The sequence below is a fragment of the Rhodamnia argentea genome, chromosome 7 (assembly GCF_020921035.1).
Source record: "Rhodamnia argentea isolate NSW1041297 chromosome 7, ASM2092103v1, whole genome shotgun sequence".
Taxonomy (NCBI): domain Eukaryota; kingdom Viridiplantae; phylum Streptophyta; class Magnoliopsida; order Myrtales; family Myrtaceae; genus Rhodamnia; species Rhodamnia argentea.
This window is the reverse complement of record NC_063156.1, coordinates 11762903-11782430: the sequence shown is the minus strand read 5'-3', so window position 1 is coordinate 11782430 and position 19528 is coordinate 11762903. Positions and strand designations below refer to the sequence as shown.

Here is a 19528-nt window from a genome sequence, read left to right as displayed (position 1 = left end):
GAGATCCTGGTGTCTTGCTGACAGCCTCGGAGGAGTGAACGTGTTTTTTTCTTGGGCCCATAGCCACATAGATTGTACAATAGATCTATTTGCGTTGCTGCCGTGGCTTCGAGAAAATGATTGTCGATTCTTTGGTTGCTCTTCTTGAGATGCAGTGGAAATACGAAGCTGCTTGATCGTGTTTCGTCAGAGCTAAATTTTCTTCTCCCGGGCCAAGCAATTGATGAGGCTATAATAGAAAATTGCATTCAATGCCCCTTTGCAAAGTTATTTTTATCGAACATCATTTAATCCAAAGCCCATTTTCAAATGAGTTTTCACCAAACGCATTTAGCGTTTTCCCAAACCCCTTTAGCTTGAAGACATTTTCATTTCTCCGAAACCCATTTTCAAATACTGAACTAAATCCACCCGAAAATTTGCATTTATTAAAATAACTCAACATTCGCGGGAAGGTTGGGTCCGTATCCGTTAACAAATCTAATTAAGCTCACTATATTCACTTCAAATGGTGTCGATTATCCGATCCGAAGACCACGTCAACGTAGCACCCTTAGACGTATACCTAATTTCTCTGCCATGTACAAGATTTTCTTGTTTTAATGTATGTTCGTACTTTTAAGGGATTTAAGAGCAAAAAATGGACAAAATCAAAGACCTGGGTTCTGCGGCTGGTGCTATTTTTTTTTTTTTTTTCCTTTCGTTGTTCATTTATGAGTTATTTTAATAATATTACTAACGCGCACGCACGCACACACGATGGGAGTGTGTAACTTGTAAGTTACAATAAATTCTTTTTTTTTTTTTGTCTATAATAACGTAAAAGATAACTGAAAAAAATAATCCGTATTAAAATGTAAATTATGTCACTTGAGCTCATATGTGATTACATAATAGAAAATGCGTTACTTTCTATTCGGGGTTTTTTAATCGGTATGATATCCGGCACGGATATAAAGGAACCTTGAACATAAAGAAGACTATTCTAACGAATCGGGTTGATGAATTCACAGTTCGGTCCGGTTCCTCCCCGGAATCGGGAATCAAACCAATGATCTCGATTTCTAGGTTTTTGAAATCGGGGATCGGACCGACCGATCCGGTTGAACTGATAAACCCTTTATATACGAGCATACATGTCACACTTTTCAATGAGTATTTTTCATGTTTGTGTTGTTATATTTTTCTCCTAACTAAGGTTTGAAAAGGTGTAGGGTTTTTAAATTCTCGATAATTATGATTTACACAATCATGAGGGTTGAATTCTAATCCCAAAATTGCTGGTCCCGTTGGGCAGCCCGATCAATCCGTGGAGCCGGGAATCGGACTCCCGGTCACCGGTTCTAATTTTGGGAACCGAAAATTTGACAAGCGCCCTTCAGAACCAAACACCCCGAACCAATCGGTCCGCCTTACTCGCCTCAAGTAGCAAAACTAGATGAAATATTTTTATCATAATACGACTGATAACTCAATTCCGTCTGTGTGAATTATAAATTTGTTGGTTCCCAAATATTACTTTAATTTTTTTTAATCTTAATTTCGGTTGATTTTCCCTCGATAGTTTCTATACTCAGCACAAACTAAACAAATTCCGAGGACTGCAAACACGTGGCAAGGATTGGGAAGAGTAAGAGAACACAAACCCGAATTAAGCTATTAACTTTCGATTCCAATGACTAAAAATAATATTTACGGATTTTTAATATAAAATGTTTGGGCCTTCCTATAAGAAGAACCGATTGTTCTTATCAGTTACTATCTTGCCATTTTAAGTGATATTATCACCAAATTATTCCCCGGCCGAATTCGTGGGAGCCCGACTCCATCTCACCGAAATTTCCTTTTCTTACTCGATACCCAAAATATCTCATGACCGATCTATTCATAAAACTTATTTCGGCCAACTCTACCGGTGGGACATTTATGAGCCATTTAACTATTTTCGACCCTATCTCGTGGTAATGATATTTAGAAAGATAAGTAAGTCGACGAGATATCTAATCTTTTTTTTTTTTTTGTCGAAAGTTGAGATATCTAATCTATGCTCGAAAATTTTCAATAGGAGGTCGGAAATATCTAATTTCTTTCTTTTTTTTTTAATATGTGCGAAGCATCTATTATTAGTCGATCATCCACGTGGCAGCTCCACGTACATCAAATACTATATTTTAAATAAGTTAGGTGTTACATTAAATTAATTCCTTTTGTGTGTTTTTTTTTTTTTTTTTTGGATGGTTCTTGAGATGAGGGGGGCTTTGCATATCACGGGAGAGAAAGTGGAAAAGTCCCGATTCTTGTGGCTGGCTTTTCTCCCACCAGTTGCTAGCCAGCCGTGTAATTTCCGTAGTTAAAAAAAGAAGAAGAAGAAGAAGAAGAAGAAGAAGAAGAAGAAGACAGAGTAGCAAGAATTCCAAAAAAAAAATGAAAAAAAATTGGAAAACCATCTGACCATTCCAAACTCCAAAGCAAGAACATTCAACGAGGGAATTTTTGTCTAGGGAGACGCGTTTTTCTCTGTGTCTCTCTGTCGCCAAGAGTCCAAGAACGACTCCCCCAAACGATTTTCAGACTTTGGGTCTCTCTCTCTCTCCCTTCTTCCGGAAGAGGGAAATCAGCCACAGATACAGTGTGTGTGTGTGTGTGTGTGTGTGTGTGAGAGAGAGAGAGAGAGAGAGAGAGAGAGGGAATGGAGAGCATGGCCCTTTGGCAAGCTGGGAGTCTCTGTGGGATCGTGTGTTGGATCTTGGTATCGTCATACTGCAATGTGACGGGAGCTCTCAGATCTCTGCTCCAACCTTGGGTTGCCCACCAGGTGGTTGTGGGAACTCCTCTCATCCTCCAGATCCAGGTCTGGGAACATGGAAAAGAAAAAGAAAAAAAAAGAGAGAGACAGAGAGAGAGAATTGTATGATATATGTGTTGAATAACCAGTTGATGAATGAGAATTGAGGTTGCTTAATCGAACTTTATTTTCTTGTTACTTTTATTTTCTTGCAGAGGTTCCAGCACAGGGTGTTGGATGCTTTGTTCTCTGGGTTGTCCTGTGTCGTCTCTGTGCCTTTTTACACTGCTTTTCTGCCTTTGCTTTTCTGGGTACTCTCTCTTTCTGGAAATTTGATACATAGCTACAGAAATGGTTCTCTCTGGATATCTATGGGTTAATTTTAGTGGCTGCATTACATGTACATTGATGATGGCTTTGCTTTTGGATATTTCCTTTTTGAAGAGTGGTCATGGCAAATTGGCGAGGCAGATGACCCTTTTAATGGCTTTCTGTGATTACATGGGCAACTGCGTCAAGGTACTCTTTTTTTCCACTACTTGATTACATTACATTGTCGATGTTTGATGACGAAAGAAAAGAAAAATGTGGGGCACGTGCGATGCGACTGTCTTTCTTTGCTGAGCTCTTGTTCGTGCTGCATAGGATGTGGTGTCAGCCCCAAGGCCAAGTTGCCCCCCTGTTAGGAGAGTAACGGCAACGAAGGATGAAGAAGAGAATGCAATGGAGTATGGACTGCCTTCTTCTCATACTCTAAACACAGTTTGCTTATCTGGGTATGGCATTGTCATCTCTTTTCACAAGAATCCTCGTTAGGTTTTTGCGCATGGAATTGTCTTATGATTCATTTGTTGACTAGAAGTGGACATTCTGGTATTCCATCTTTCTAGAGGGGTGCTGCCATGGAACAAAAATTGCTGAAGTTGTTTGTAGGGAATCATAACCTGTTTGATGCAGTCATGCCAGCAATAGTCATGAGGCATTCATTCATGTTTATGTGAAGCTTTCAAGTTAAATACTCAGTGGCCATTAAGAAAATATAGAGGGGGATGAGAAGAGAATTGAGGTTGCAAGAAGAATTTAGATTTAGATGAGAAGAGAACAGATTAGAAGAAGAAGAAGAAGACATAGTGATTTGAGAGAGAATATTATTCTGTATTTCATTTGTTAAGGAAAATAGCAAAAGAAATGAGCTTGTATCTGCTCTTACAACTTCCCCACTCACATGACAGTGGTATAATAGGAAATAGACCTAAAGTAAACCACCACATAGTAATTTTCCTTCTACCAATTATAACTGACACTCATCATCTCCAATCCACCCGCTCGTGTTTTATTTACTAATAATACTCTGGGGACATGACGGTACACTGCAGTATGATTGTACTTTTTTTTCCCTTTTTAAGTGAACATCGGTTGGTAGATTGCCTATGGTGGACCAAGCCATGAAAAGTGATCTCACATTGTTTGTCTTTTTCCTCTGAAGTACAGATATAGCTGTATCAATGCATATTGTGCATACACTGACTCTCATCTCTTCTGCGGTGGCTTTGCAGATATCTATTGCTCTATGTCCTGTCTTATATCCAAAGCAGAGATGCCTTAACAGCATATGCTGGTTTTGCCGTCGTTTGTTTCCTTGTTGGTCTCATTGGCTTGGGTATGTTGCATCATCACTATCTATCAATTCGAGGAAAGGTTGGGGAGTTGGTCTCGCTTTTGGCTTCCTAGATTATCTCCTTCTAATTTGAAAACATGAACAACAGATAAGGTTAAAGATGTAAAACAACGTCAATCTCTTTCTTATCTTGCAGCTTCCCACTTAACTCACTGCTAAAGCTCTCGCAAAAGATTTGGGAAAGGCTCCTTCCAAATAACTGCTCCCAATTCATCCCACATTTATGTCTTCTTTTCCTCTATTAACAAACTGAAACCAAAAATTTTGACAATCAAGAGAGCAGGAAAAATTGGTTGATGGTTCTTCCTCGGTAGAAATAGTATAGTGGTCAAAGAAATGATGTCAACCAGTTCATTTCCCCACCCATTTACAGTTGTGATCTTTTGTTATTAATTGATTATGACATTGCACAATGAATAAAACATAATTGTGGATGCTTATTAAAAGCCTTGTTATTTGTGTTGCAATTGGATTGACAGCTGGTTTTTCCATGGTAGGAAGAATTTACCTTGGCATGCACAGTTTGATCGATATCTTAGGCGGCCTCATTATGGGTTTGGTGATCCTTGTATTTTGGCTAACAGTCCACGATTATGTCGACAACTTTATAGTCTCAGGACAGAATGGTGCGTCATTCATTTTCTTACTTTTATCAATTCAAACCTGCGCATGGCTTCATATCTGTTATCCACTTAAAATAGCATGCTTTCCATGACCAAATCTTGGAAGTAACTTGTATGCGTTGAGCATATTATTATAGGTGAGGATTTTGTTGCTTTGTTTAAGTATTATTTGTGATGGTAATGACTGGTCGAGGATTGACAAATGCTGAAGAGGAATATTGGGACAGTACTCCAGAAATTTCAATGTTATATCTGTTGCACATACTCTCATGGAAAGATTGTTCGGAGCCAGCGCAAGGATTCTTGGTTGATAGTTTACATTCGTTATCTGCATCTCTAATTGAAGAACCTCCGCCATCGTTATGCTTATGTTTAAGGTAAAAACTTTTAATTCACTGCTCCTGAAAAATGATGTTAGGATGATGGCTTGTGGAGAGGAACTACAGATTTAAAGAAACGAAAACTTTCACAGGAATGTGGCTTTAAGCAAGGTGGTGGTTAAGTGACAGTGACTTAGGTAGGGGAGAGACCAACTGGTGATCTGCCCTTTGTAGTAGTGATTGTTGGACAAAAATTTTAGTGGGAAAGACCAATTGTGATCTCTCACTCTTTGTATTAAAGATCATGGTTGAATATGCAAATGCCTTACAAGCGAGCAACTTGAAATCACATGTTAAGCAGGGATTTCATGGTCTAATGCTCCTTATGTCTGTCGTCTTGGCTTTGCAGTAACTTATTTCTGGACAACCCTCAGCTTCTTGTTGCTTTTTGCTTATCCAACTCCTGAACTTCCAACTCCAAGTTTTGAGTACCACACAGCCTTCAGTGGTGTTACCCTGGGAATTGTAAGTCTTCATCGTTATTTAAGATTGAAATGCTGCTTCAGTTTTGTTTCAAGTTGTGCTAATCTATGGTAGTTGGTAGTTGCTGCACTAGAACGCCAACTTTCCTGCATGATGTGGACATCAATATTACTTGGATTCAGATTGCTGCACCTTGGGTGTGACTTGTGCGTGCGAAAGACATTATAGTTTATATGTGATGTTTGGTATTGAAGATTATGGCCTTGCCAGTATCAGTCAAACGTAAGATGAGGTAGCCAGATTGAAATTTGGGACTGTCATAATGTTGGTCTAAACTAAATGACGTATGTTAGACCATTGGAGAGCTTTTGGCTCGACACTCCATAAGAAATGTATCCCCACTTGTGGTCAATGAAGGTAAGGGGATGTTCTTTCTTTAGAAGTCAGCCATTCTTAAATCGCTGATTCCTCATGCATATGTTCTTAAGAGTTAACCTGCATAAATTGAAATTCGGAGGACAGGGAAGTCGTGCTTCCAACAAAGGGGATGTTCTTTATTTAGAAGTCAGCCATTCTTAAATCTCTGATTCCTCATGCATATGTTCTTAAGAGTTAACCTGCATAAATAGAAATTCAGGGGACAGGGAAGTCGTGCTTCCAACAACCCCCCGTTTTTGGTGGATATTAATGGATATTGCCCTTTGTTGTAGCTTCCATAACTGGGCATTCATTTTGTCGAAAATCTACTTCAGAGTATGTCAAGCTGCAGCTGTAGATTAACTACCCAGCTGACACCCAAGGAGTACCTGAAAATATTGATGGGTCATTATAGGCTTATTCACTTGGCTGAGGATGGTGTGCAGAAACTCGCAATGAAAAAGTTCGCAATTTGTTTGGTTTTGGAAAAGTACCTTTTCTGTTTACTTTTACCATGGCAAATACAGTATCCTCATAGAAAGCAGAACCTAAGTGCACAGGGTAAGAGACAAAATCAATATGAATAGAGTTTCCTCATGTATGTACTTTTCCTACCTTACCCGACCCTGCTTGCCTATTGTCAAAAGAAATAGAATAAAATAAAACGAAGACAGCACGCTTTGACAAGCCCAAACAAGTATGGTTGTCATTTGCGCAATTCATGTTCAGTAAGAGAAAAGAATCGCCCATGTATCTGTCCTTGTAGACCTCTCTTGTCTATTTGTTTGTCCTATTTTTCTATCTCCTATGTTTGATGACATGGGACAATATTCTAGATTGTATAGTTTATTACCAGGATTGAGATGTCAATTTTCAAGCTCCAAGTCATATTTCTTGTGGTACACGAGCTAAAGAAATGGTATGATGCAGGTTGCTGGTGTCCAACAGACCTATAGTCAATTCCACCATGAAGCTGTTCCGAGGATTTTTACGCCACAACTACCACTTGTGGCATTTCTGGGAAGAATGCTCGTGGGAATACCAACAATACTATTGGTGAAGGTCTGCAGCAAAACTCTCGCCAAATGGACACTTCCCATGGTCTCCAACACGCTGAGCATACCAATCAGATCGACTAGCTACATCCCAGCTCTAAGTGGATCGGTCGCTCTCAAAAAGTCGGACGAGATCAAGCAATCCGGTTATTTGCAAAAGCTATTCTTTTATGGCCGCCAGCAATCATTCGACGTGGATACAGGGATTAGGTTCCTTCAATACGCAGGCCTTGCCTGGTCTGTTGTGGATCTGGTTCCTTCTCTCTTCTCTCGGCTGGGGTTGTAATGCTTAATGGGATGCTGAATTTTGTATAATATATGATATGAATCAGCACATCTTCAAGCATCTTACCACATTGGATTAGAGTGTAAATCATATGTGTGGGGCTTAGTAATGAAACCCATCCATTTTTTTTTTTCTAGTATCTTCTGCTAATTTTGGGTACATAGCCGTCTCTATCACTGTTGTATAAAGTTTTTTCGATAATGGATCTTAACCTCATCAAAATCTCCGTCTCCTTTTAGTTACTTCCCTTGAGGAATTGGCAGGGAATGGCGAGGCGAACGCATCAAGAATATGGGCCCCTTCAAGTAGATCGTCACATGGCCAAGAAAAGGAAGAATTTTCGATTGGCAGAGGGATTAGTCATGTAGCATTTATTTATTATCATTTCTTATGCTGTGGATCCCCTTCGAGATAAGGCAGGCATCCGAAGTTTGCTTTGCACCGTCAACATGCAGACGCAAAGAAAAATAAGGTATTGTAAAGATTTGCTCACCCTTTTTTTTTTATTTCACGAAAAATAAATAATTTAAAAAATATTTTTAAAAAAATAATCGCACTTATTATTTAAAATAATTAGTTAATAAAAAACATTTTCACTATTCATAACAATTTATGTATGAACTTTTTCGTGAACGATAAAATTCATTCATTAATTCTTTTAAGCGACACAAGCAAATGTTTTTCGAATCATTCATTTCATGCAAAACAAATGAAACCTTAACCATGACACTACTTTTCTAGGATCAAAGTTTATTTTGAAGCTTCATGCCCTTGAGAAACCTGGTTCGAATCTGTTTGATGTTTTATAAACCCAAGAGGCTTAAAGGCAGAGCAGCATTGCTACGAGAGACCAGCATTGAAATTCATTTTTTCTAGGGGTGAGCATGGGCTGGATAGGCCGAGTCCAGACCTAGACCCAGACCCGAAACCGATTCTGTTATAACCGATTCCCAGTTTTTAGAACCGAGAACCGACCATATTTGTCTTAACAATTTATGTATGAATTTTTTCGTGAACGACAAAATTCATTCATTAATTCTTTTAAGCGATACAAGCAAATGTTTTTCGAATCATTCATTTCATGCAAAACAAATGAAACCTTAAACATGACACTACTTTGCTAGGATCAAAGTTTATTTTGAAGCTTCATGACCCTTTTTCCCCTTGAGAAACCTGGTTCGAATCTGTTTGATGTTTTATAAACCCAAGAGGCTTAAAGGCAGAGCAGCATTGCTACGAGAGACCAGCATTGCAATTCATTTTTTCTTTTCATGTAGCAAAATTGTTTTTCCTTCACCCGTTTCAACAATACGATTATGGAAGAGCTAACAAATCCTTCCTCGACAGTGCAATTCGGACCTTTCAAACATTAATGAGTTCTATCAAATTAAAGACTGGAATTACAATTTTCCTTGGACAGACAATTCAACAGCAAATGATAATCTGAACTGGAAGCCCTAACAGTTTAAACAAACCTCTCCAATGGACCCAAAATAGCATCTCAAATAAACTAAAGGTGAAAACGACAGAATGACATTACAAGTTCTCGACCAAATCCATGTTTTGATCACGACAACCCGCTGCTCTAGTAAATGAAATACAAAAGTGAAACATTCACTATTCACAGGGTTCACTCAATCCTACTACATAACCATTAGATTGCATTGAGCAAAACTTAAAAAGCCATAACAAATTACACACTTACTATCCACATCTTCACCCTGTTTCTTATACACTGACTCAAGAGAGCCACTTAAGCAAACCTGTTGTGGTATCATATCGTAAATAGTTCATATGGCAAGAGCAACACCTGCTAATGCGAAGGGAGAACTAAAGAATTTGCAGCCTGACCTATCTCCCAGCAGGATCAACGGCCTCCAGACACCCGTGGAAACATGAGCAAAAATCAGTAGACAACAGTGGAGCGACTTCAGAGGAAGTAATCAGGTGTTCTCCGGGTGACATCTGGTTCTCCTCTCCTAGGAGCTGGCTCAAACTGCCAAAGCAGCAAAAGAAAATCACAATGCATAGATCTAACTACATTTCCACATTACTCACATCTTAAAGTACGATTGTCGTGGAAAGAGTAGTATGAAATCAGTATGCAGATATTGTATAAAAAGAACAAAGAAATACCTGTATAAATGTGTGGCCCTTGAAGTCATCGACTTCCAAGATGGAAGCCATGTTCCCACAGCGATAACAATAGTTAGGTGCACTAAATATAGTCACAACCTTTTGTTCCTGTTCCAAGAAAACAACAGAACTTCACTGGTCTTTTAGATTGTTCTGTAAATTGTTATTCTAAGACAACCTTTCTTAGGTTAGGAAACTAAAACAGCATTGTCATTTTTCCAGACTTGCATACATTGCAAAATGGTTTGTGTGCAAGAGACAAAATGTTTTACCATTGTGTAGCTTAGGCTGACTGTAGTTTAGTCGTGTTTCTCAAATTTTCAAAAGTAACATAGACGAAAACCTTGTTTTAGATCACTCTTAAAACAAGCATACATCTGTCCAGAAAAAACAGCTCCCCATTCTAGCTTTCACCAATCTCTATTTCAAGATATACAAAGGATGAACAGAAAACCACAATGACATACACCTTCAGAAGCTGATGATGCATGCCAAAGAAGACAATTTACAAGAAAAATAATTACATGTGCCCAGTTAAATCCATCCATGACCAGCTGGTGAGCTCTAGCAATCAACTTCAAATTGTTTGTGTGATTGAATTGTTCAGATATATCCTGTGTAATTGAAAACAAAGATCAGAAACAACAATCACAGAGAAAAAAGGAAGCAACAATTTAACCTCGCAACTCAAAAATCTCACAGAATGACCTGGCCAAAAGTATAACCGGCACCCCGAGGTGAAATGCCCCAACCACATCGATCATCAGGATCTGACCATAGTAGATCACACATCGGTCCTTCGTGAGGTACCTCTTGTACTCGATCAAAGTTCCTAATGCTGTCAAGAGTTTCAATTGAGGGAGATAATCCACCATGCAGGCAAAATATCTCTGACTCAACCTAAATACGAAAAGGGAGAAAGCCATAAGAGGGTTAATGGCCTTATATAGTCAACCATTCATGATTTCACGTAAGCTACTAGTGCAAGCAAATTACCACTTTCCTCATTTCTCCAATATAATCTAGCCTCTAAGATGGGGCCCAAATCTGACCAAAAAAAAAAAAAAGATGGGGCCCAAGCCCAAAATCCCCGCAATCAATCTAAAAGGTAAGGACATTAAGGCATGCATTAACTAAAGTTTTATTGACAAAGCATCAGTGTGTGAACCAACTTGACCGATTGCCAACACTGTTGTACATACTGCTTCAGGGGACCAAAAGGAAAGAAAAAAAAAAAAAGAGGCCATGCTTACAGGGATTGTCCTAAGTACAACCTTAAAGGAGACCGAATTGTGCCAAGGAATATATTCTTTTCACTGGATTCTCAAGCAAACAAAATTCACCAGGTTTGATGGACAAGACCTTTCACCCATTTAATCAACAACCTTTTCCTAGACTAAGTATAGCAACTAAACAACAGCTTAGTGACATCTCTTTTGTCAGAGAATATCTGTCTAAATTTTGTTAGTTTATCTCAATATAATCAGTATAAGGACACCTCAAGTGCCAATATTTGTGTACAACACTCACTTTGGTGCGAGTATTTTTTTTAGATCACTTAAGTGCCAAATCGGAGAAAAAACGATCACTTTAGTGCCAACGGCAAGAAATTCCGGCGATCTCACTAGAGGTAACACTTAAATAATTGTTTTTAAAAAACATTGGTACTTAAGTGATCCAAAAGAAATGGCACCAAAGTAAGCGTTGTACACAAATATTGACATTTGAGGTGTCCTTTTGCCCAATTTAATCAAAGTAATGACCTAATATCCACTATTAACAGCAGCGACTAAAAGGATCTTCTCACCAATGCTGTCAGCGGAAAATAGTCAAACAGATCTGTAAATATCTTCCAAACATTAGCATTTCCATACCTGCAAGTGAATCACCAGAAAGAGAGATTGACACAAGTTCATCTACACAAGAAATTCAAGAAACAAGAAAAGCATAGCTAACAAAAATGAGACCATGACGCTGCCATAGAGGATCTATTCATATTGACAGGTCATGCCATGAAATTGCTAATGAAAAATGCCAATTGCCATTTTATATCAACAAGTCATTAGGGAACGTGAAATGCCATCCATCCTGAAAAAGAAGGCCCATACCACCGGATGAATCGCTAAGTTACATCAAGTGACTGTTCAAACCTATGTAGGCCACGCAGAGGGGAAGTCCTGTACCACTCCTTAAGCTACAAAAGATCCAACTAGGTCCCAGAATCCAGAACCTAGGAACTTTTTACATATGAAAAAACCCCAACTTTAGCAACCAAATCATGAAATTCCATAAGATTTTCCGGGGAAATAAATGCCCCATGCCTCTTGAAATAGACATTAGTAAACCAGCTTCGACAGGGTCCCAATGATGTGGTTGACAAAACTATTAGACCACGTCACAACATTCCCCCAGCTAAAACAGAGGTGCACAATGGCAAAGCGATACACCATATTCTGGTCTCAAGGCATAGTTCATTACATGGTCATTAGATGAACCAAGATGTGCAGAGGGATCATTAAAAAAGAAAAGATAGTTGAAAATAAATAAAAATAAAAATAAAAACTTTTCATTTTAGACTTGACGTTGCCCCTCATTTACATATGTACACTATGATGAAAAACGTGGGAATGAAGTGCAGCCCAAAGCAATCATAAAATAGATCACTAAGACCGTAGACAATGTCACGAATATACTGAGATATCTTAAAGAAAAATACTTGCATAGAGAACTCACTTCCTTAAGCATTCGTCATAAAAACCATAAACTTGAGTAATCTGCCAAAAGGGGGAAAAATAATGAGCTGAAAGGTACAAAACATCTCTGGGCAAGATTCACAAAGCATTATAGAATTTAAACGTATAAAGGTCAATTCCAAGATAACTATCAAGAAGAACAGTGTAACCTGCGTCAGACGGGTATCAAAGTCAATAGGAAGGTCAAGCAATGAGAATAGTTGCTTTGCTTTGCAGTCACCGTTATCTCAGGTAATAAACTGATTCCATGAGGGAATGGAGAAACTTCCCAAAAACAATGCTTAACATGAGCAGTTGTCTAGTCCAGCTCAAGCATGTTGCACAGGTTGGAGAGGAAGGACACAACAAGAGGTGGAGAGCAAAATAATGGAAAGTATTACCTGACGACTTTCATGATTCCCTCTAAGGATAGTAATTCGCTGAGGATATCGTACTTTCAAGGCCACTAATAGCTGGATAAATGAAATAACAAATTGTTACAAATGATACGGGGAAAACCATCAACAAATCTTGAGACAACAAGAAACTTGAAGCAACTTGGAGATGAATGCTTTTTCTACACAAAGCTCACACCTAAGGATGCTCATCATTTTCTTTTAGCTACACTTCAATTTCCACTGACTTATTACTCTTGCACAAACAATTGATTTAGTCTATAGTGATAAGTTGGGAACAACGGCTCAGAAAATTTCTTAGATAGTTGGACGGAAAATCCGTCAACCATTAAGCAGATATATATACTAAAATAGGCAAAGTATGAGAATGCAAAATCAATTGCCATTGGTACCAAAAAAGCTCAATTGTCGTTCAAATGCGGTGCTGGTATTAAGGGAAATGTCAACAAACATGTCAATGCAGTCCTTTTCCATCAGGATAATAACGTGAATTGTTTTCCTTTTCACCATATAAATAGAGAAATATAGATCTATTTCTTTGGCAAACCAAATTCCTTCCTCACGTCAAAATCCATTTGAGTAAAATCCTTCCCTTCCGTCCCTCACTCATCCTTCCCATCCCCTCAAATCCGGATACCAGCTAGAAAGTAATCTAAAAGGTACTGTTCTTTCCAGAGGTGATGTTGACTGAATAAAATACTTCTCCAGTTGAAGGGCTCGGAACCTCTTTGTTTTGAATACTTCTAACACCTTAAAATCCATGACTCCAACTCTAAGCTCCCATATCTGAACTAAACAGTCTCAAGTCATCTGACCAACCAAAAAAAAAAAAAAGTCTCGAGCCAAAGATCCTCGTATTACCAACTTTGTTTAGGAGAATAATTTTACCATTTTACTATGTTTTTAGAAATTCCAGCAACCAGCTTTCCCAGTTGGCAAGAACTCAGTCCTTTTATCCCTTCGTTATGGCTTGAACCCTTGCATTGCATCACAGACCCACTATTGAAGTATGAAAAGGCGGCAACTTCAATCTGCCCGTCCGAAATACATGTGATCTTCAGACATGCCACCAACTTTTAACCATAGTGCTCTGCCTTTGCTTTTTAGACTGTTCTTTTATTTGCATGCGAGCGAAATGAAAATGAGACAAGAAACAAGGGGTAAGACAGCAATCATGACTTGAAAGGAAAAACTATGATCTATGAAATCTTTCACCAAATGACTCCCTAATGTGTACATATTTTCACCATATACCCATTTAAGGACACATTAAGCTCTCGCCCAAAGTTAAACCACCAAAGTCCTAGTAACTTCCAGACCAACAACTAAAAAAAATAAACATTCATGTTCAGATTTATGCAACTAAGAAATCGTCATATCCTTCCCATAGGCAAATACAAAGCCATTGACATTCCATTTCAACGTAACTTGTTTTTGCCAGGAATATGCCCAACTTTGTTCACAACAAATACGTTATGTCTTAGTCGTATATAATAAGACCCATCCTTGTTGCAGAATTCCAAACAAATGTCTAGAACACGATTAAAACCAACTAATACTTACTGTTACAGTTTCGACAGAATAATATCCACGGTCCACATAATCACCCATGAACAAGTAATTGGTATCTGGACACTGTCAATGAAAAGAACAGAAGATTAATAGATTCACGAGTCAACTAATCGAGAAGGATATCCCACAGATAATCTATGCAAAAGTTTAAGATTTCAACACAGATATTATACTTCACGAAAGCACAGGAACTATAAGATATTTCTCCACGATTTTTGGAGGCTCATCTTCAACTTCTAAAATTATGGAAAAAATGATCTCTACTGGCATAAGAGATTCTAATGCTTAAACAGTTAAGTCATGATTATTACCTCTCCCCCAATTCGAAAAAGTTCAGCAAGATCATGAAACTGCCCATGGATGTCACCACAAATTGTTACGGGGCTTTTTACGGGCTGCATGGAAGCATATAGAATAAAAATCAACTAAGGAACTGCTAATGTTATCACATATCTTCTCCTACCATAGTCCAGAGCAAGAACTAGCAGCCACATATATGAGAATGGTAAAACAAAGAAGATAAAGTAGAACAGCCATGAAAACCTCAGTGATCAATTCCAATGACGAAAGCAGCTTTCTCATGCTCTTGTTAAAAGCTAATTTACTATATCTCTTAAACTGATTATTCCAATCACCAAATAGTCCGTCAACAAAAGGTCTTGAAATAAATAAAATTATGGAATATCTGGGAAAATAGGAAAAAACTTTAATTGGCAGACTAATGGTTTTTCCACTGACTCAGGCAATATATATTTGTAAACTTTGAAGGTGCATGAAAAGAAACAATGAGGGAGCTTGAAAGCTATCATACTACATATAATTGAAATAAAAGATTATCACCAAAGGTACACCAGGGTGCCTGTATCATTCACGTGGATACACTAGCTACCAATTTCAAGATTTCAAATGTACCGAGGATTCAAATCTTTCGAGTTGCCAAAAGTTTGGATTCATTTGTCAGCCCAATTCCATTCAACAGCTCAAAAGAGGCCGGCATTTTGGTGTTTAATCTAATAAGAACGCTAAATTGTAGAGGAAGATCAGTTAGTTGGCTTTAATAAATTCGAGGAAATTCAGCATACAAACATGTCCACAAATTTACAATGGTATGAGGTTCACACTGTAAAGAATCTTCACGACCTAATCTATTTGCTCAATGATGAGGATACTTTCCAATTATCCTCTCAAAAGCAATTCTGTTTCCTTTCCCGCTTGCACATAACAGTTTCTAGGTTAAGAAAGCAAGCTATATCCTAGACTAGAGGAAACACACAGAAAAACATAGAAAGATGTCTGTCACAAGAGCAAACTTCAACAAAAGAAAAACTGAACAAGATATATGATGGTTGTACCTGGACGTTGCTTTCTTCCATCAATATCTCTTTAGCCTTCTCACATAAAGCTTTAACCTACATCAAAGTTAAATCAAATACCATTATCATTTTTTTAAATCCATCAGGAAAGGAAATGTGGAAGAGGAATGGGTGGCAGGACTTATTAGCTGTTTTTGGCAATCCATAGAATTTCATAAAATAATAAAAGTCTCCTGGATATAGATGTCCAAGTGTGTGCAAACAATATGCACACACATGTGCGTAAGCATACCCTTCAGGCAAGCACGTCAAGTGGTGTGCTTGTAGCACATAGTGAGAATGACACTTATGAAGAGAAGGACTGACAGACGACGTGAACCCTCTTCAACCAGCAAGTAATTCAAAATTACTAGCAGCCAGCGAAGCTCAACACCAGCACAAAATAAATGTACAACGATAGAACGTGCTTAATGCTGGTCCACTTTCTAGCTTCAGTTTTCACTACCAAGAAATCCTCAAGCTTATGAATGTACCATTTTCATTCTGAACCACTTCATACATTTATAAACTGTACTTTGAAAATGAACTGCACTATGATTCCTATTATAAGCAAGCAGACATTGAAGAAGAAAGGACAAGCTTTGCAATGCTAAATTGATTATGACAACACTGCCCCCAACTGTCGGAGATAACTTGAACCATGTCCGTGTGTGCTAATTTACATAACAGGGGTATTAAAGAATGAAGGTTAAGCATGAAATGGATGGATTTGGTACTGAGGAAAATTAGCCTTGCAGCAACCTCTTTATTAGCCCCCACAAGCATCCATAGACAGACAAAGATAAGCTTCGTAGTTTCTCACAAATAGAAGCCAATTTATCCAAATATTTGGAGCTTGAACAGATCTCATGCCAATCCTTCATAACTGCGACATCTAAGCTGGAAACAGCCGGAGAATGACATTTCATATATACTCCAAAAACTGGAAGGTGGTTTGGCCCCCAACATTAACTAGCTACTATCACTTTCTGAAGTAACTCCAAGAGAAGAATGACACAGCTCTTCATTCTAAAGACTCAACATCATTTTGTTCCTTTGAGATTAATTCAGACATATATTTATTACTCCAACTCCGTTAAACCCCATCTCCAGATCACCTAAAGTGGCGATTACAATACCTCCGCCAGAAAAAATCTGCTTTCTACACGTAGAAAACCAAACATCTGATACCATTTCCACGACAATCCCTTTGACAATGCATTTCAGTATCACCTCCTCCTTTTATCTCATTTATCCCTCATGAGAAACCCTCGTCAGGTAAGTGGCCCATTTCTCTTCCGCAAACCTTCCCAGCAAAAAATCACTGGCAACAGAAACCTCGCCAGTCCAAGACTAATTCTTAGCTCATCAACGTGCAATTTAACACAATATCGACCAACCCAACGGAGAATTGACAATTCCGCAGCTCATTAGCTGCGTCATCCGCTAAAACCCAAATCACGCCAAATCCCAAACACACCATCTGCAGCCTCAGAATTTCACGGGGGGATAAGACAGCGCGATTTGCCCGGGGAAGCCGAAACGAAACGATTCGCATCGAAAAGCAGGAAACGAGCCAAACCTGTTGCTCGGAAAGCGGCTTGCACTGCATGAGCTGCGCGATCTGCTCGTCGAGATCGAGACTCGCATCGGGGGACATAGAATTCGCGCCCATCTTGCTCCGACGGCTCCGAAATCGGATCCACGCGCCGATGAAGCGGACGGCTGAATCGGATTAGGGAGTTGCCCTAACCCTCGGGTTCGGAGATTCTTTCACCTTCGCTCTGCTTTTCACGATTCGCAGCCAGCGAGCGAGCGAACCGATGCGCAGTGAGGGAAGGAACCAGCGAGGCGCGTGAAGAATGACGGGGCGTTGCGCGTAACTATTTTTTTGTGGTGGGAGTAACGGAGTCACCTAAGAATTTTTTTCCTTTATTTTTCCCTTTTCCAACTTTTCTTTAGGGATTTTCTTGTTTTTCCAGACATTTTTTTCTAGTTTTCTCTCTCTCTAGCCTAGGCTTGGAAAGAACGGGCCGACCCGTTTTTCAAGCGGGTCATGCCCGAGCCCATAAATAATTCATTGGCCGTTGGCACTAATGATCGTGGGCCCAATAGGCCACTAAAAAATGTAAGAGATTGGCCGAAACAACGTTTAGAGAGGCCTCACGATCCGTTATTAAATAGGTCGTGGTAGGCACAACCCATAGGCTACGTTTGGTCGTCCGTATAAAACTCGGGATATGATATGTTTTATCATATCCCGTGTTTGGTAGGTGTCCCAGATAGTATAATGATGGATATATAGAGGATATAACCCTGGATAAAAAATCCGAGAGAAGGGGGTAGGAAAGGTCGGATAAGATTTCTCTTATCTGTCATATAAAAACTAACTTTTAGAATGATGATAACTTTCTTGTCTCATTTGTTTATATTTTCATTTTATTTATTTATTTTTGTAAAGAGGTTTGAAAATCTAATAAAATGTGTATATTTTTAAGTTTTTTTGTGTATGAGAGCGTTATTTTTATAGTAATAAGATCGGAATATTTCATGAGCATCACATAGGGGAATATATGTCATTTATATTGATATACGCTTTTTACCAAATGCGGGATAGGATAGGATATGAGAATATCCGACTTTAAATCTGCAGTTCACCAAATAGTGGATAGGATATGGCCAAATCCCTAGATTTCTTATCCTATCATATCCAATCTTATCCCGATCAGAAATCCCGACCATAAAACGCAGCCATAGTGGATTGAGCTGGCCCGTTTGCCATGCTTACTCTTGCCTTAAGGGAGATCTTTTCCATGGTGGGTGGTTCCCATCATAGAATCGAGAACCGCCCACTATGGATAGGTTCCGCAAAGTAGGAATCGTGAACCACCCATTCGTTCCCTGGACTTACTTGAGAACCGAACCCTCGGTTGGACCCGATTTTCTAGTGGGTTCATAAAACCAATCCTACAGAGTAAGATACAAGTGCTTCAAGGAATTAGGTCCTCTCTTTTCCCCCTTCTTTAGGCCCTTCCCATCATTGCCGTTTTTCCGTTATTCCTCCTCTGTTTCCAATGAGATATTCTATATCTAGGAACTCCATGATCGACCGAGTGGCAAAGGAATAGAAACGTCATGCGGATTAGATGTACGTGTGACATCCCGAAATTTCCCATATTTGAAATAAATAGTAAACAGAATAATTTCTCTCGACTTGTTTTTTAAGACACCTAGAAATATCTAGAGGAAGCTAAATCATTTCTTAATAAATAAGGAATTTTAAAACTTCTTGAAGAAGCTAACCCTTTTGGCTTGTCAAGGAAGCTATCTCGTAACTTATGGAGGAAGTTATTTTGAAGCTTCTTGAGGAAGCTATCGGGTAACTTCTCAAGAAAGCTATTTTGAAGCTTCTCGAGGAAGCTATCTCGTAACTTCTGGAGGAAGCTATTTCGAAACTTCTCGATGAAGCTATCTCGTAACTTCTCGAGGAAGCTATTTTGAAGCTTCTCGAGGAAGCTATCGAGTAACTTCTCGAGAAAGTTATTTTGAAGCTTCTCGAGGAAGCTATCTCGTAACTTCTGGAGGAAGCTATTTCGAAACTTCTCGATGAAGCTATCTCGTAACTTCTCGATGAAGCTATTTCGAAGCTTCTCGATGAAGCTATCTCGTAACT

At 38.8% G+C, this 19528-nt stretch overlaps 2 protein-coding genes across 3 annotated transcripts; one reads left to right on the top strand and one right to left on the bottom strand.

Moving 5' to 3' along the window:
- The first annotated feature begins 2566 nt into the window (after positions 1-2566).
- Positions 2567-7786, top strand: LOC115737772 (lipid phosphate phosphatase delta). Of its 2 annotated transcripts, none has more exons than XM_048281726.1 (9): positions 2567-2630; positions 2661-2851; positions 3001-3096; positions 3230-3304; positions 3431-3561; positions 4342-4445; positions 4961-5089; positions 5816-5931; positions 7237-7786. In XM_048281726.1, exons 2-9 carry the CDS (start codon positions 2690-2692, stop codon positions 7645-7647), a joined length of 1224 nt encoding a protein of 407 aa, XP_048137683.1. In that variant the 5' UTR covers positions 2567-2630; positions 2661-2689; the 3' UTR covers positions 7648-7786. The 2 variants fall into 2 exon arrangements, with proteins under 2 accessions (XP_048137683.1, XP_030525967.1); XM_030670107.2 differs by having other exon boundaries at positions 2610-2627; positions 2658-2851.
- A 1346-nt stretch (positions 7787-9132) lies between these two features.
- LOC115737712 (serine/threonine-protein phosphatase PP2A-4 catalytic subunit) lies at positions 9133-17752 on the bottom strand. The gene is made up of 11 exons (XM_030670000.2): positions 17438-17752; positions 15856-15912; positions 14815-14898; positions 14495-14566; positions 12917-12988; positions 12517-12557; positions 11591-11657; positions 10492-10683; positions 10308-10397; positions 9784-9891; positions 9133-9643 (listed from the first exon to the last, which is right to left on the bottom strand). The coding sequence occupies exons 1-11, from the start codon at positions 17528-17530 to the stop codon at positions 9578-9580; spliced, it is 942 nt and encodes a 313-aa protein (XP_030525860.1). The 5' UTR covers positions 17531-17752; the 3' UTR covers positions 9133-9577.
- Between the last annotated feature and the right edge of the window lie 1776 nt (positions 17753-19528).